The 16,726-nt window shown below is 41.8% G+C and overlaps 1 protein-coding gene across 2 annotated transcripts in view; it reads left to right on the forward strand.

Annotated features, from left to right (window-relative positions):
• CHODL (chondrolectin) overlaps window positions 1-16,726 on the forward strand; it is a 36,457-nt gene that overhangs the window by 17,087 nt on the left and 2,644 nt on the right. For both annotated transcript variants that reach the window (XM_060770492.2, XM_060770491.2), the window contains exons 2-6: window positions 7,950-8,262; window positions 8,701-8,858; window positions 11,849-11,896; window positions 12,274-12,360; window positions 13,193-13,295. In XM_060770492.2, the coding sequence (XP_060626475.1) occupies window positions 7,950-8,262; window positions 8,701-8,858; window positions 11,849-11,896; window positions 12,274-12,360; window positions 13,193-13,295 (709 nt within the window). The remainder of the gene's footprint in view (window positions 1-7,949; window positions 8,263-8,700; window positions 8,859-11,848; window positions 11,897-12,273; window positions 12,361-13,192; window positions 13,296-16,726) is intronic.

Below are 16,726 nucleotides of genomic sequence, written 5' to 3' on the forward strand. Positions count from 1 at the left end.
GCTGGCCCTGGGTAGGAGGCAAACATTTTGTCTATGAAAACGTCAGTGTTGTTTGATCTTCCCTAATTTCAGTCATGCTCACAATAGAAATTGACACAGAAATTCATTCTCTGAAGGGCCTGAAATCCTTATCATTCCACAGAGTAAAAGTAATAAAGTGTATCTCCACTATTTTTTTCAGTTCAGAAAAAACCTATGCTTGATATCAGAAAGTGTGGGAAACATTTGATTAGTATTTTAGAACAATGTGAACAGTAAGTCATACTAATGGCTTATTGCTGTCCAATGTGGTAGCTAAATTGTCTCAATGGGAATCCCCAATTCAAATCCCCAAGTAGCCATGAAAGTCACTGCATCACTGAGGACTACTTATTTCTAAAGTTATCTTATTTCACTGAATTATACTGAGGATGAGAAGTGCATTAGCGTGCCATATCTCCTTGACTTCCTTGTGAAAAGATTGGGCTATGCATATCAGCAGCAGTAACATCCCTAACAGTTCCATCTTAAGTGTACCTTAATAACTAATAATTCGTAATGAACTGAATATTTATTTATTTATCGTGTCATCAGCAACCATTGAACTGAAACCAATGAACCAATGAACTGAAAAGGATTTATATATGTGTACATACATTTAGAAGTGTCTTGTGAAGCAGACTAAATGTTTGGAGGACCAGATAAGATAGTGTAGTACAGAGTAAAACCTGTGAGGGCCATGGATCTACATGAGACTGTAAGGGCTTTCTGCAGACCTTCCTTCAAGTTTTGCCTGTGAACATCCTTGCCCCATCAGTCTATTGTTGTTTCTGTAAACCTGAATCATATCCAACCACTTCAGTGGAAACAAACCCTTACAACCTTCATCGTTCTGATAGAACTGAAGTAAGATACATTATGAGGTAGGACACCCTTAGAGAATAGTAATATTGGATAGTCCACTGATTATTAGGTCTTACTCCTCTTATGTATCAGGTAATAATGGTATTTTTGATCTTTTATGTCAGATTATGTATTTTCTCATCTCGGTTTAAGAATTCATGATTGCCTAAAGTAATTTATCTGATGTTCTTTCCGTGCATTTTCCCTTACATTTCTGATTACCTACTGTGTTTACTTCTGTAATGTCAATACCAAAGAAATTGACAAAAATATATTTGTGTGTTTGTTCAGAATCAGTCAATAAGACTAATTAGACTAAGTTTAATGAGATGCTAGGAAATGTATTTGAATTACTGCCAATGTTTTATTTCCTCGCTGCATAAAGTAGTATAATGGAAGGCAGGAATGAATATCAATTATATCCTATATTTATTTTGTTACTCTAATTTTGACACATTTCGTATTTCATGTTGTTCTCCAATCTGCTAGGCATACCATGTAAGGAGTATCAATATAATAAAAGATGCCAGGTTGAGGAAGAATGCCATAGAGATTTGAGCACAGTTCTTCATATTTATCATTGCAACACTGAACGAAAAAATGGATCACCTCTTTAAAGGAATTGCCCTCATTATTAAAACTCCTGTGCAATATGACCCCCTGAGGGTGGACAATCCTATGCTTACAGACTCAATGGAGGATTCTTGTTTAGCAGGAGAAGGAGGTCCATTGGACCCCAAGATGGAAGGAAGGGTAGAATGTGAAATGACTGAGGGAATGGGAGGGTTTTCTTGTATGTATAGGAACCAGGCTGGTCCTGGCTGGCAGTTGTGGACATTCAGAGGACAACTGTTAATATTACATCAGACTCTATTGCTTGCTCTACCTCTGGTTCCTGCCAAAACCAACATCTCCTGCAGATGAACAATCTAGCGGTGGAGGTTGCTGATCTAATGATCAGTGGAGGCAGATGGACCTCAAGGAGGGTGGTCTGCAAATCTCTGGCTCAAATTTTATCAAAGAGACCATCAGAAGTCAGAGTAAAGGCCATAACATGGTTATGTAGAGACTATCAATCATGTGATCGCTCTACTTGTCTTTTAATTACACCTGAAGACAATTTGTGGCTCGGTGAGCTATTAGCAATTTGACCTTGTTTAAGAGAATGCGGCATTACCATCAGAAAGGTGTTTGTGGATCCCTATGTTCGCCCCCTTGTTGACACTACGGAAACTTCTCACCATGATCCATCTGGTTCCAGTGATAAATCCAGAAATAGCTCCCCTGTTAGGTCCCCTCAATCTGCACAATATCAATTTGAAACCCCATCTGCATCTGTTGTCCCTACCCAATCTGCCACACTCTCCCGCCCAAGGACACTCCCTCTTTTCAGCCCCCTTAGTTCCCTTGACAACTCCCTTTCCACTATGAAATTGGAAACATCCTCACATGACCCCAAAGTAATTCACGATCTAACTCCCCTTCTTTAGAGAGTTGACTAGCCACTGAATTCAATTCCCAGGGAGAGGGAGGGGTTCCGGAGGGGAAGGGCACCATTCAGGTTGTGTGGGGGAGGAGATTTGCTGGTCACCAACACACCAGGGAGAAGCACAATAGAGTTCTTGCGACCCTGGAGAAGGTAGGATGTGGTAGACTCCATGGCAGACCCCCTGGACTTAACATCCTGCTGGTAAATGCCAGATCCGTCAATGGAAAGACTGCTGCCATCCAGGACTTGATCCTGGATGAGAGGCGGACCTGGCTTGCATCACTGAGACCTGGTTGGACGAGCTGGGTGGGGTAAATCTCACCCAGTTGTGCCCACCTGGTTTCGGGGTACACCAGCAGGCTAGGTCTGGGGGGCAGGGAGGAGGGGTTGCAGCAGTCTTTCGGCAGTCTATCGTCATGGTCAGATGTGCTGTGGGTTTGAGTGTGTTCACCTGAAGGTGGGAAACGGTGATAGCTTGGGGATTCTGCTGGTGTACCGTCCACCCTGCGACTCAGCAGTTTCCCTGCCTGAGCTAGCAGATGTGGTCTCCAATTGGGCTGTGGTCTCCCAGCACTTGATTGTGCTGGGGGACTTTAACATTAATGCAGAGACCACTTTAACAGGAGCGGCTCAAGATTTCATGGTCACCATGACAACCATGGGACTATCACAAATTATATCTGGACCTACCCATCAGGCTGGGCATACTCAACCTGGTTTTTATTGCGGACAGCGGAATGGTCAGAGTAGAAGAGCAAAATACATATTATTCCATTGTCATGGTCTGACCATCATCTGATCAATCTTAGGCTTGCTGTGACCTCTAACCTTCACAGGGATGGAGGACAAATTAAGATGGTCAACCCCAGGAGACTGATGGATCCGGATGGATTCCTGAGGAATCTTGGGGCTCTTCCTGCTATGGAGCCTGGCGATCCTGTTGACACCCTGGTTGATCGCTATAACAGCGAGATGGCCAGGGTGATAGACATGATCACTCCCAAACGTCCCCTCTCATTGCGCAGAGACACGCCATCTCCTTGGTTCACTGGGGAGTTGGCTGTGATGAAGCGCACGAGAAGGAGACTAGAGTGCATCTGGAGGAAATCTTGGGGTGTCTCTGACCGAACGCAGGCTAGAGCCTCACTTAGGGCCTATACCACGGCTATACGGGTAGCCAGGGAGATCTTCCTGACTGCTCGCATAGCGTCTGCATCTAATAGATCTTTGGAGCTCTTTTGGGTCGTTGGGGAGCTCCTTCACTCTCCTGGGGTGGAGGAGGCCTTTGATGACCCAACAACTCAGTGCTGCGAGTTCACGCACTATTTTGCAGATAAGGTCACTCAGATACGCCTCGAGTTTGGGCTGAAAAAGGCTGTGGTTAGATCACTCCTGAAAAAAGCCTCCCTTGACTCGACTGTCTTGAGTAATTACAGACCAATCTCCAACCTCCCGTTTTTGGGCAAGGTACTGGAGCAGGTGGTGGCCTCTCAGCTCCAGGGTTTCCTGGATGACATCAACTATCTGGACCAGTCACAATCTGGCTTCAGGCCTGGTCACGATACTGAGACGGCTTTGGTCGCCTTGATGGATGACCTCCACAGGGAACTGGACAGGGGGAGTATGACCCTTCTGGTTCTCTTGGATATCTCAATGGCTTTTGATGCCATCGATCATGGTATCCTTCTGGGATGACTCTCTGGGATGGGCCTTGGAGGCATGGCTCTGTCATGGATCCGGTCCTTCCTGGAGGGTCTTTCCCAGATGGTGAAGCTGGGAGACACCTGCTCAGAACCCTAGCCTTTGACCTGTGGGATCCCACAAGGTTCCATTCTGTCCTCCATGCTCTTCAACATACACATGAAACCACTGGGAGAAGTCATCTGGAGTTTTGGAGTTGGGTGCCATCTCTATGCGGATGACACACAACTCTACTACACTTTTCTACTTAACTCCAAGGAAGCCCCTCAGTTGCTGGACAAGTGCCTGGCTGCTGTGGCTGTCTGGATGAGGAGGAACAAGCTGAGGATCAATCCCAACAAGACATCGTCCTGGTCGATTGTAAGCCAGATCGGGGTATAGGGTGGCAATCTGTGCTGGACGGGGTTACACTCCCTCTGAAGTCACAGGTCCGCAGTCTGGGTGTCCTCCTGGACTCATCACTTACGCTTGAAGCTCAGGCGTCGGCGGTGGCTGGGAGGACCTTCACACAATTAAGACTCGTGCACCAGCTGCGACCATACCTTGTGAAATCAGATCTGGCCAGGATGGTCCAAGCCTTAGTCACCTCAGATTGGATTACTGTAATGCACTCTACATGGGGCTGCCCTTGAAAAGGGCCCAGAAATTTCAATTAGGGCCCAGAAATTACAACGGGTGGCAGCCAGGTTAAAAACTGGTGCTTCTTACAGAGAGTGGTCAACCCTCCTGTTTAAGGAGCTCCACTGGTTGCCGTTCATTTTCTGGTCCCAATTCAAGGTGCAGGTTCTTATCTACAAAGCCCTGAACGGTTTGGGACCTGCCTACCTGCGTGACCGCATTTCTGTGTATGAACCCACAGGATCTCTTCGATCATCTGGAGAGGCCCTGCCTGCGCTCCCACCCCCATCACAGGCGCGATTAGTGGGGACGAGGGAGAGGGCCTTCTTGGTGGTGCCCCCCCCCCCGACTCTGGAACTCACTTCCCAAGGACAACATACATGTCCCAACTCTGTCAGTCTTTAGGAGGAGCCTGAAAACGTGGTTGTTCCAGTGTGCCTTCCCAGAATAAAGAAAACTCTCAGTAATATACCCTCAAAATGCACTTTACATTGATTTAGGACTGACTGCGTTTCTACATTTCTCCTTGAAAATTCTATCCCAGTAATATCCTACCTTGTTCATGTCCAGCATTATTTTAAATTTTAATCTCTTACATTTGGCCCGGCCATTGGTTTTAAATGCTTGTGTGTTACTGTTGTTTTATTGGGGTTTTTTTTTTGTTATGTGATTTATATTAATTGTATTGCTTTGATTGTTTTGTTATTGCTTTGTTTATTGATGTACTGTGGGCTTGGCCTCATGTATGCCGCACCGAGTCACTTGGGGAGATAGTAGCAAGGTACAAATAAAGTTATTATTATTATTATTATTATTATTATTATTATTATTATTTGCATATATAGACTAACCATGCAAAAGAGTAAGATGATGATTATTTACCAGCCTACTGTACTTTTTACAGTCAGTAGGCAATCATAAAGGACTGAAGCACCACCTACAGCCAAGCAAAGCTTAAGGTGCTGGAGGGTGGGAGCGGGTGAAGGCTCCCATAAAGGAGTCAGACTTGGTTGACCCCAGCCACATGATTGGGATGAAACAGAAAGTTTTTCAAGTCTGCTCCATCCCCTGTCCAGTCTGCTTCATCTCAGTATGACCCACCCTCCTGCCCTATGGACAGTGTGAGTATAAGCTGGTTGTGCAAGGAGCAGGTAGGAATTCCCCCACTACCAACTTTGCATCGGGGGGTGGGGTTACCCCCCCCCACACACACACACCAAGTTTGTATTGAGAGGTGTGGGAACTAGGTGAGGGTGGAGGCATTTATATAGGTTTCCTTGAGTCATTTAATAAAATTCCAAGACATGGTAAAAGTTAAATAGTCATGGTAAGCATCATGGTACCCCACCCCTTTAGGGGGTGATGAATTGACTCTCACAAAAGTCCCTATAAGTTTTAATAAAATTGGAGCTACACTTGGGTCTCGAATGAGGGCTCTCACTCCTTAAAAAACACTGTGGTTTGGGAGGGAGCCCCCTCATAATGGCCTCCCAGCTATGATCAGGTGAGAGGTGCAGCCAAATAATTTTAGTTGGCCTTTGGGATCCTTAGTGCATGCATGTCCTTGGAGGTGGTCAGAGGGAGTGACACTTGGCCTAGGGACAAGGCTCACTTGGTGGCCAATAACCCATGTTTAACAGTTTTCCTTTTATAGATATTCCAAGTTCTTTTAATAAATAGGCCAAAAATGGCCCCTTAGATCTATTTTCTTCTGACTGCTCACTTTATTTCATGGTGGGAGTTCAATATCCAGTGTGATCAAATGCTCAGTAAACAAGTCAGTGGGTTCTGTCCTCCCCATCTCCCATGTACCCATGGAAAAATTGGTATAGGAATCACATGTCTCCTAGAATTGTGTTTCAGTAGACACACATTCCTGTAACAGCAAAATAATACAAAAGCAAGAAAAAGTGAGGCAGTGGTGCAACACTGGTGGCCAAATAACAGTTTATGAAAGGACATTTAAAGAGTTCTGACTTTAGTTCAGGATATTAAAAATTTTGTTCTTGCAGAATCTGAACCTATTATTTATGAAACCAAGAGAGAAATAAGTACATGCCAACAGTTTATTAAATATGTCATGCTTTTGATATGGTACTTGATGACATTTCACACTCAGTGTGGTAGATATATTAAAGCTTCTGATCTTAATCATGCTTTCATGGGAAACTAGGGAAAGAACATTAAAAACAGTTTTTTTCCTGATGTTTACATGACATATAAACATCAGCATATTCATAATATGATAAATTATTATGGAATGCACTTTACAGATATGTATTATATATTTTGCTGTAACATTGTACACATAATTACTCATGTAATTAAGAATATTAGATAAATACAACTTTTGTTATTTATAAATAAGAGGAATTATGTCTTACCACTGCTGGAGTCCCATATCTAGTGTCAAAGACTGCAGATTTATTTTGAATTCTGGATTGGAGCTATAGATGTTCATATGTAGTTGAGGAAATAGTGAATCAAATATTCTAATTAGAGGAGTGTATTCATATAATTCTAAATCAGAGATAGAATATAAATGTAATTAATTCATAGTTTTTCCCCAACCTTCCTAGAGTTTAATACTCACAAAGCAATGGAAATTAATTTGAAAAAAGCAACTTAAATAATATAATAACAAATAAAAGCAATAAAAGAAAATCAGATTTGACAGACAAATAGTCCCAAAAGGAAATAATCCAAATAATTACCTATTTTATATACCTTTAAAGACCCATTTCAAGAGGCATTAAATATAATAAAAAATAGAGTTCTTAATTGTGACCAAAACATGCATTTATCCAGGCAATTTGCAGGCAATGGAAGTTCTTTATTTCTATAACAATTTTTGACTTTAGCTGTCTGATTTAATTCTGCTTAACAAGAGAATTCTGAACATTTTGGTCAAGAAATTCTAATATGTATCCAGTCAAAAATAGTGGATACTGGAATCAACAACTTTTCTGTAAAACAGTCTACTTACTAGCTTATTGGCGCTGTGCACTCCAGAATGGATATGTTATATATTATAATGTAAATTTGCATCCAAAGTGAACTGTTTCTCACTGGTTGTCTAATTATCATGACACTCATTATATCTGATATGATTTATAAGAAAATAGAAGCACAGCAAGATAATAACAATAAATTAGGTAAAACAATCAAGGGATGGTAAGGTTGGTGCCACACATATGTTTGGCATAGGTTTTTGAGCCAATCATCATGGATGTTTATATTTACATTTTTTATTTTAAAGGTCAAAAGATATGCTATGGTGATTCAACACATCCCTGCTACATGATCGCCTATTTTCAAGACTTGTCCAGACGTGTGGGCTTCCAGGAGGCTCGCCAAGGCTGTGAAATGGAAGGTGGAGTGCTCCTAAGCCTTGAAAGCGAAGCAGAACAGAAGCTGATAGAAAGTATGTTGCAGAACCTCACAAAGTCAGGCCCCGGGATATCTGATGGGGACTTCTGGATTGGGCTGTGGAGAAGTGGTGAAGGTCAAACTACTTCAAGTGCCTGCCCTGACCTTTACAAATGGACAGATGGAAGCAGTTCTCTTTTCAGGTAAATGTTAGTGAAATCGGGTTTTTTTAACTGAAAAATTATTCTGACCAAAGAGATCAATTGTGGCAGGTGTGGGGCTCCCATTGTCAAAAGGATTGTGATGCAACTCTTGTTTGTAGGTTAGATTTTGAAAGAGCAGCCTAAGTGCTCAATCCTACTGCCACGTCCCAATAGGCTCATTGTTTTGGATACCTCCTCTCAAAGTAAGATTAAAGCCCAGGGTGGACCACAACCCAATTTCCATGGGCCAACAGGCAGAGGAACTTTCAAGGTCAGCCTATTGTTTAATGCATTTTGATACTCTGGATTTTGTTAGAGACTTCAACCTTGAGACTCATAGTATGCAGCACAGTATTAGCATTCAGCAGAAAGAAAAGCTTCATTTGTAATGATTCAGTTATCTGATGTCGTTTCTGTTATATTTTTACACTGTACTAGAAATTGGTATACAGATGAGCCTTCCTGTGGAAGTGAAGCCTGTGTTGTGATGTATCATCAACCAACTGCAAACCCAGGTTTGGGAGGACCTTATCTTTACCAATGGAATGATGACAGATGCAACATGAAGCACAATTTTATCTGCAAGTACAAGCCAGGTAGAGAATGCTGAAGCCATATTTTATTACGTGATGCAGTATTCATTCAAAACTCTTACATAAACTCAAATTATTAGTGGCAGCTAAAAAATTCTCTCACCCTTGATTTGAAAATCAAGGTGGAATTCCCATGAAAGGAACTTGTTTCCCTTTAAAGGAAGTTTGGTGAACAACAGGGTGTTGAGTGGGCATTTTTGCCCTCCTCTGTATGTCGTGGTGCACATTTCCCACCCATTGTGATTCACCCCTGCCAGAAACCAATATTGGTCCCCAAAAGGAAAAAGAATTAACTTGAAGCCTTGGGTTATGTGTGCAATTTGAAATTTCAATTGTAATCATACTCTTTCTGGCTGTAAAAAACTGCTGATTTATACTGTGTTCAAAATCGCCTCTCTCCCTCTCTCTGGATGGTTTACAAATGTTAAAATAGAACCATACAGCTAACAATTTATATTGTATAAAATCCATAAAATTATAGAATCTTAGAGTTAGAAGAGACAACAAGTACCATTGGGTCCAACCTCCTGCCATGCAAGAATACACAACTAAAACATTCCTAAATGATGTCCATCCAGTCTCTGTTTAAAGACCTCCAAAGATGGAGTGTCCACTATCCTCCACAGTAGTCTATTCCACAGTCAAGAGGCTCTTACAGTGAAAAGAGTTCATCCTACTACAGTTTAGGTGGAATATCTTTTTTTGTAATTTTAATTCATTACTTTATGTTCAGATAACAGTCTTACTTTATCGTTTATATGGTATTCATTCAGAAATTTAAAGATAGCTATTATGTCACCTCTCAGTCAGCCCATATTCAAGCTAAAAACATCACTTTCCCTACATTGTTCTTCATCAAGCTCGATCTCCAGGCCTTTAATTATGGACTAATAGAATCATTGTGTTTGGAAAGGGACTCATGATCATTGAGTCCAATTCGCTGCTTGACACAGGATCTCCAGCTAAAGCATTATAAGCATACAGCTCTCCAACCTCTTTTCAAAGATGTCCTGACACCCTACCACTTCTTTATTACCATTAACAAACCACTTTAATTGTCAATACGTTCTCTTTAATCTTCCATCAAAATTTACTCTCCTGTGACTATTAGACCTGGTCCTGCTATCCGAGATGAAGAGAACTAGTTTGTACCCTCCTCTCTGGGCCAGTCCTTGAGATATTAAAAGATCACAGTCATGTCTCTTCACCAAGCTGAACATGTCCAGCTCCTTGAACATACATTTTGTTCTCCATACTTACTATCTTTGTTGTCTTTGTCTGGGACCCTTATTTCCTTTGACTTGGAAACTATTCTTGTATTAATATACAGTCAGCCATACACATTTGCAGGTTTAATTTTGGTGGATTTTATCATTCACAGATTTGATTAAAATGTTCTCTCTAGAAATCTCTAGATACTCCAATGCAAGCCTATGGTCAATTTCTGGTAGAAATTGTCCACAGAGTCATTTTGGAGAACCTAGATATTCCCAGAGAGGTGTTCTCTTGAATAAAATAAATTGCATTTTTATTCATGGTTTTCCACTTTAGTGGAAGTCCTGTGTCCCTCCCCTTAGTTAATGTGAAGGTCTTACTAGATAATTTGCATCCTTTGTCAAGATCTTTGCTGCACACATTTCTATTTTTGGGAGAAAACTGAAGCAAAATAGGTAATGGGTAAATCTCCTTTTTTCATTTTGTTCCAAAAGCTGTATTGAACAATAGCCCTACTGTCTCCATGAATTTTCTCTTGCCTTGAATGTAAATAAAAAAGGACCTTTTTGTTGGTCCTTGTTTGCCTAGCCAATACCAACAAATATTGACTTTTAGCTTTCCTTATATTGCAAGCTTGGACCACAGATCTCTACTTTTCTATGGTGATTTGTTTTTGCTTCCATTCTTTATGCATATTCATTTTTTTCTTTTCTTTTCCTTCTTGAGTTTGCTATGCATACATTTTTTCCAGGTCCCTCCTATTTATCATCATAATCACAATCTCACAGAAAAAGGCAGGACAAAGAGAAGGGCCTCTTCAGACAATCTTATAGGCTCATAAAGGGAGATAAGATCTTTCAAATAACATGGGCCATTTTGAATTGTGCCCAGAAATGGGCCGACTGCAGGTGGAGTTGTTGCAACAAGGGAGATACGTGCTTTCTGTAGCCAAACACAGTTAACAACTTGACTGCAGCTCTTTGGGCCAACTGAAATTTCTGAGCACTTTTTAAAAGCAGCCCCATATAGAGCACATTACAGAAAACCAAATGGGATGAAACAAAGGTGTGTAACACCATGGTTTGATCTGACTTCTCCAGCAATGTGATGTAATTCAAGTCTCGGTTGAGGTGAGCTCCTGCTGTCAGTCTAGCTTCTACTCACTTAGCAATTAGAAAACAGCAATGTGAGTAGATGAATAGGTACTGTTTTAGCGGGGAGATAATAAAAGGTGCCCATGTATACATGCTGGCAATTCGATTGGGAGAATGTCTAAGAATAACAAAGCTCCTTGGCATGGAAGATGGGGTGACAGCACCTCCCCGTGACCAGAGTTGACAATAGCCTCCAAATGCTGGAGATGGGAAAAGATGGGAAATCTATACTTCTGTTTATGTAATGTCTGTCTTTTTAAAATATATAACGGCATTGAATGTTTGCCGTATATGTGTACTGTAATCCACCATGAGTCACCTCTGGGAGATAGGATGGAATATAAATGAAGTATATTATTATATTAGTATATTATAGCATTAACTGTGTAAAAGCACTTCTGGTCACTGCTGCAACCCGAGACTCAGTCCAACAATCCAACTATTCCTCCATTCTGAGTTCTTGTACTAGATTAAAAAACCATATTTTACTTATGGTTTAGTTCGAAGTACTTGAAAACTATTCAATAAAACCAAACAATGATTTGTGTATTTTACCATAGGTTAGCAAAATCTAGACAATACAAATAACCTCTTTCTTCCCATTTTTTCCTCTTGTTATAACAGATGATGTCTCAGAAAAAGAATTAGGAGACAGAGTGGATTCACATTATGGTAAGGAGCTTTTGGACTTAGTTGCAATAATAAAATCTGATTACGCATCCAAAATAAAAACAATCCAATTGATTAGAAAAGCAGACTAGTAGTGGAACAGTTGAACAATGAACCTATAAAAATAAGATTTGAAAGTTATATCTTAATACATTTATATATATGTTTTAAAATGTCATTTATCATTCGAAAACCCTTTTCCAGATGTGGTCCTAACATTTCAGCAGAAGTCCTGTAGACAAATTAATCACTGTGTTTATTCATTGTCTTTTTAAAATCCTGTTCAGCTATAGAAATATTGTGTTTAAGTAGTGCAATAATGTGAGCAGATGCTGCAACTCAGAAAATAACTTTGTTCAAATTTCTAATTGCTTTCTCAGAAGTTCAAGCAACAGTGCCAACAGGGAAGCCTCATGATTCAAGCAAGACAGAAGACCATTTTCCAGTGGTTGTTACCGAAACTGGTGGTAATTGATGCATGTGATTCTGATATTTAAGGTTCAACCATAAACCACATAATCATAAAATCATTGTTTACTTCTAGTATGAATAAAGTGGCTATGTTCCCAGAAAATAAAATGAAAATACAATCTGCAATAAAATGATATGATACTGTTATGCAAATAGGGAAAATGCCATCAGCTGGGATAGATGTCATGGAGCATAGGGATAGATGCCAAGCATTGTTTCCCACAAAATATTTTCTTATGTTTATGTTACTGTAGAGCCACACAGAGTGGAGAGGTACATGTCTTTTATTCAAAACCAATTTGGTTTAAGGTAGCTTGGGAAAATTGATCTTAATTATCAAACAAAATGTTTGCTTAATGAACAGACTGAATAACTTGAAAATCAGAACCAACTTACTCTGGCCCGGCCCAGTTTTATCGTGTTTTGATGTATTGTTTATTGCGTGTTGTTTTGTTGTTTTAATACTGCTTTAATTGTTTTTAATTTACTTTAGGTGTATTGTTATGTTGTGTATTGAGGCCTTGGCCTTTGTAAGCCGCATTGAGTGTTTTGGGAGATGCTAGCGGGGTACAAATAAAGTTTAATAATAATAATAATAATCATCATCATCATCATCATCATCATCATTCTTAAGTCAAAATGCATCACGTTTTATGGACTGGAGCCAATTTGATTATAAGTGTGAACCACTGATTCATAAGAGCTCAAGAACATTAGGTGGTGTTTAATGAGTACAAGTCTTGAGACTTTTGTGTATATAATGAGATAGAGATGTAAATGGAACTTTTAGACTGTCAAACAAAAAAAATAATGCTTTTTTTCTTGTAGGTTTAATTCCCAATCTAATTTATGTTGTTATACCAACTATACCACTGCTGTTGTTGATACTGGTGGCTTTTGGGACGTGCTGTTTTCAGATGCTAAACAGGAGGTAAATATTACACTTTGGAAAGCATGGTATCTTGAACCTTAGGCTGATGCATGGAATCTTCTGCTTCCATTAGTCACTTAATCATATCCATATCCATGCACATTTGAAGGCTAGCATTTGACATTCACAGTGATATGAACTATATAAAGCAGACAGGCACATTTAATAATGCCTACACACAGTCACAAGCATAATTTAGAGTTCATATTCTGCAATCTTAGCATATTTATTAGATTAGCAGTAACTAGATTAATGTTTTTCTTGGGCTGATATGAAGGTTTTATTAATCTATATCAATGCTTCTAAAGAATAAGCACTTCAGCTTAATACCACAACAAAAGGCATTAAGAAGAAGGGCTAGGCTATGTAATATTAGATATCTATATTATCTTTTCTCACATACATTTAAGCTTTCATTTCAAAAAGCTGTTTCATCAGGAGTCTAGGTGAATGGCACTTTCTAAGCTTTGGAACTGTGCTTGGTTTATTTTAATTGTCCCAGAAGGCATAGGTACAAGCTCTTTCTTGGAGACAGATCTCTTGACTCACCATCGGGTATATTGTGGCTATTGTAAGTAGGGATGATTATTATAGGCATTGCAGCTATTGTCACCCAGGTCTTTAAAAAAGCACTGTGAAAGTAGAATCAATATAATCGCATGTGGAGTTCTTCTACCCATCATCTTATCTCTGAAATATTTATTATTTAAGGATAATTTAGAAAATTTATTTATTTTATTTATTTGGTACACTTATATACCGCTAATATCTCAGCCTGTGCGGCGACTCATTGCGGTTTACAACATATTTAAAATACAATATTCACTTTAAAAATATAAAATAAAATATCAAAATACATACATATACATACATAGTATTGGGCCACCAATACAGACCGGAACATCTCATAGTTAAAGTCGTAATCCAATTCGTTATCCTTGATTGCTAGTCCATGGTCAAAACAACATCACATCGGAAATTAGTTGAAAACTTGCTCGAACATCCAAGTTTTCAGTTTTTTCCGAAATGCCATTAGCGAGGTGGCTGATCTTATTTCAGTAGAGAGGGCATTCCAAAGCCAGGGGGCCACCACAGAAAAGGCCCTATCTCTCGTTCCCGCAAGCCGCACTTGTGAAGCAGGCGGGATGGAGAGAAGGGCTTCTCCTGAAGATCTTAGGGTCCTGGTGGGCTGATAGGCCGAGATACGTTCGGATAGGTATGTAGGGCCAGAACCGTTTAGGGCTTTAAAGGTCAAAACCAGCACTTTGAATTGGGCTCGGTAGCTAATCGGTAGCCAGTGGAGCTGGTACAGCAGAGGAGTTGTATGCTCCCTGCGCCCTGCTCCTGTTAATACCATGGCTGCCGCCCGTTGGACTAATTGGAGCTTCCGGGCCGTCTTCAAAGGCAACCCCACGTAGAGAGCGTTGCAGTAGTCAAGGCGGGATGTAACCAGAGCGTGGACTACCGTGGCCAAGTCAGACTTCCCAAGGTACGGTCGCAGTTGGCGCACGAGTCTTAACTGTGCGAATGCTCCCCTGGTCACCGCCGAAACCTGGGGATCCAGGCTCAGCGATGAGTCCAGGATCACACCCAAACTGCGAACCTGTGTCTTCAGGGGGAGTGCGACCCCGTCTAACACAGGCTGTAACCCTATACCCTGTTCGGCCCTGCAATTGACCAGGAGTACCTCTGTCTTGTCTGGATTCAATTTCAATTTGTTCGCCCCCATCCAGACCGTCACAGCGGCCAAGCACCGGTTCAGGACCTCGACAGCCTCCTTAGTAGCGGGTGGGAAGGAGTGACAGAGCTGGACATCATCTGCGTACAGATGACACCGCACCCCGAAACTTCGGATGATCTCGCCCAGCGGCTTCATGTAGATGTTAAACAACATGGGGGACAGTATTGAACCCTGAGGAACCCCACAAAACAAAGGTTGTGGGGTAGAACAGGAGTCCCCCAGTGACACCTTCTGAGACCGACCCTCGAGGAATGACCGGAGCCACTGCAGAGCAGTACCTCCGAGACCCATTCCCGCGAGGCGTCCCAGAAGGATACCGTGGTCGACGGTATCGAAGGCCGCTGAGAGGTCGAGTAGCACCAACAGGGACACACTCCCCCTGTCGAGCTCCCGACGGAGATCATCCACTAAGGCGACCAAGGCTGTCTCGGTACCATGTCCCGGCCTAAAGCCAGACTGTGCCGGGTCTAGATAATCCGTGTCTACCAAGAATGCCTGGAGTTGTGAGGCCACCACACGTTCCATGACTTTGCCCAAAAAGGGAAGATTGGAAACAGGCCGATAGTTTACCAATTGAGTGGGGTCCAGTGATGGTTTCTTCAACAGCGGTTTTATCACAGCTTGCTTTAAGCTGGCTGGAAAAATGCCTTCCCGAAGGGAGGCATTAACCACCACCTTAACCCACTCGGCCAATCCCCCTCTGGCCTCCTTTAGAAGCCAGGATGGGCAGGGGTCTAGGATGCATGTGGTAGCTCTCATTCCTCCAAGCACCTTGTCCACATCCTCGGTTTGAACCAATTGAAATGAATCCATCGAAATCGGACAAGCAGATGCTCGTGTTACATCCTCAGAGACTGCCGTTAATATGGTGTCCAGTCCAGAGCGGATCAAAGTGACTTTGTCTGTAAAGAACCGAGCAAAAGCTTCACAGCGAGCTGCCAAGTCATCAGGGCACCCATCCTGAATGGTGGGTTTTAAAAGGCCTCTGACAACTCGGAACAGTTCAGCCGGACGGTTCTTTGCAGACGCAATAGTGGCCGCAAAGAAAGTTTTCTTTGCGGCTCTTATTGCCGCGGCATATGACCTTAAAAAGGACACAAACCGTGTTCGGTTTGACTCGCTCAGATCCGAACGCCACACGCTCTCTAGTTCCCTCTTCTTTCGCTTCAACACCGCCAGCTCCTCAGTAAACCAAGGGGCTGGTTTAGTTCGGCTACTTGAGAGGGGACGTTCTGGAGCGATCGTGTCTATTGCCCTGGTCATCTCCCCATTCCAGAGAGCGACCAGGGCATCAACAGGATCACCAACCGAGGTGGCGGGGAAATCCCCAAGAGCCATCAGGAATCCTTCCGGATCCATAAGCCTCCTGGGGCGGACCAATTTAATAGGTCCTCCACCTCTGCGGAGGTTAGGGGGTGCAGTAAGTCTAAAGCTGACCAGGTAGTGGTCGGTCCATGGCAACGGAGAGATGGATAACTCCTCAACACCGCCACCTTCCTCCCATCCCTGACAGAAAACCAAGTCCAATGTATGTCCAGCACTGTGGGTGGGGCCAGATCCTTTTGGAGTACCACTTCCAAAATATCCTCATAGTATGATCATCTTTTCAAGAGAGAAGAAGCTGGCACCGAGCAGTTGTGAACAAACTAGTTCTCATGCTATATCCTTACTTTTTGTTGTGTGTCTTATA

This window comes from Anolis sagrei, chromosome 3 (assembly GCF_037176765.1).
Source record: "Anolis sagrei isolate rAnoSag1 chromosome 3, rAnoSag1.mat, whole genome shotgun sequence".
Lineage (NCBI taxonomy): Eukaryota > Metazoa > Chordata > Lepidosauria > Squamata > Dactyloidae > Anolis > Anolis sagrei.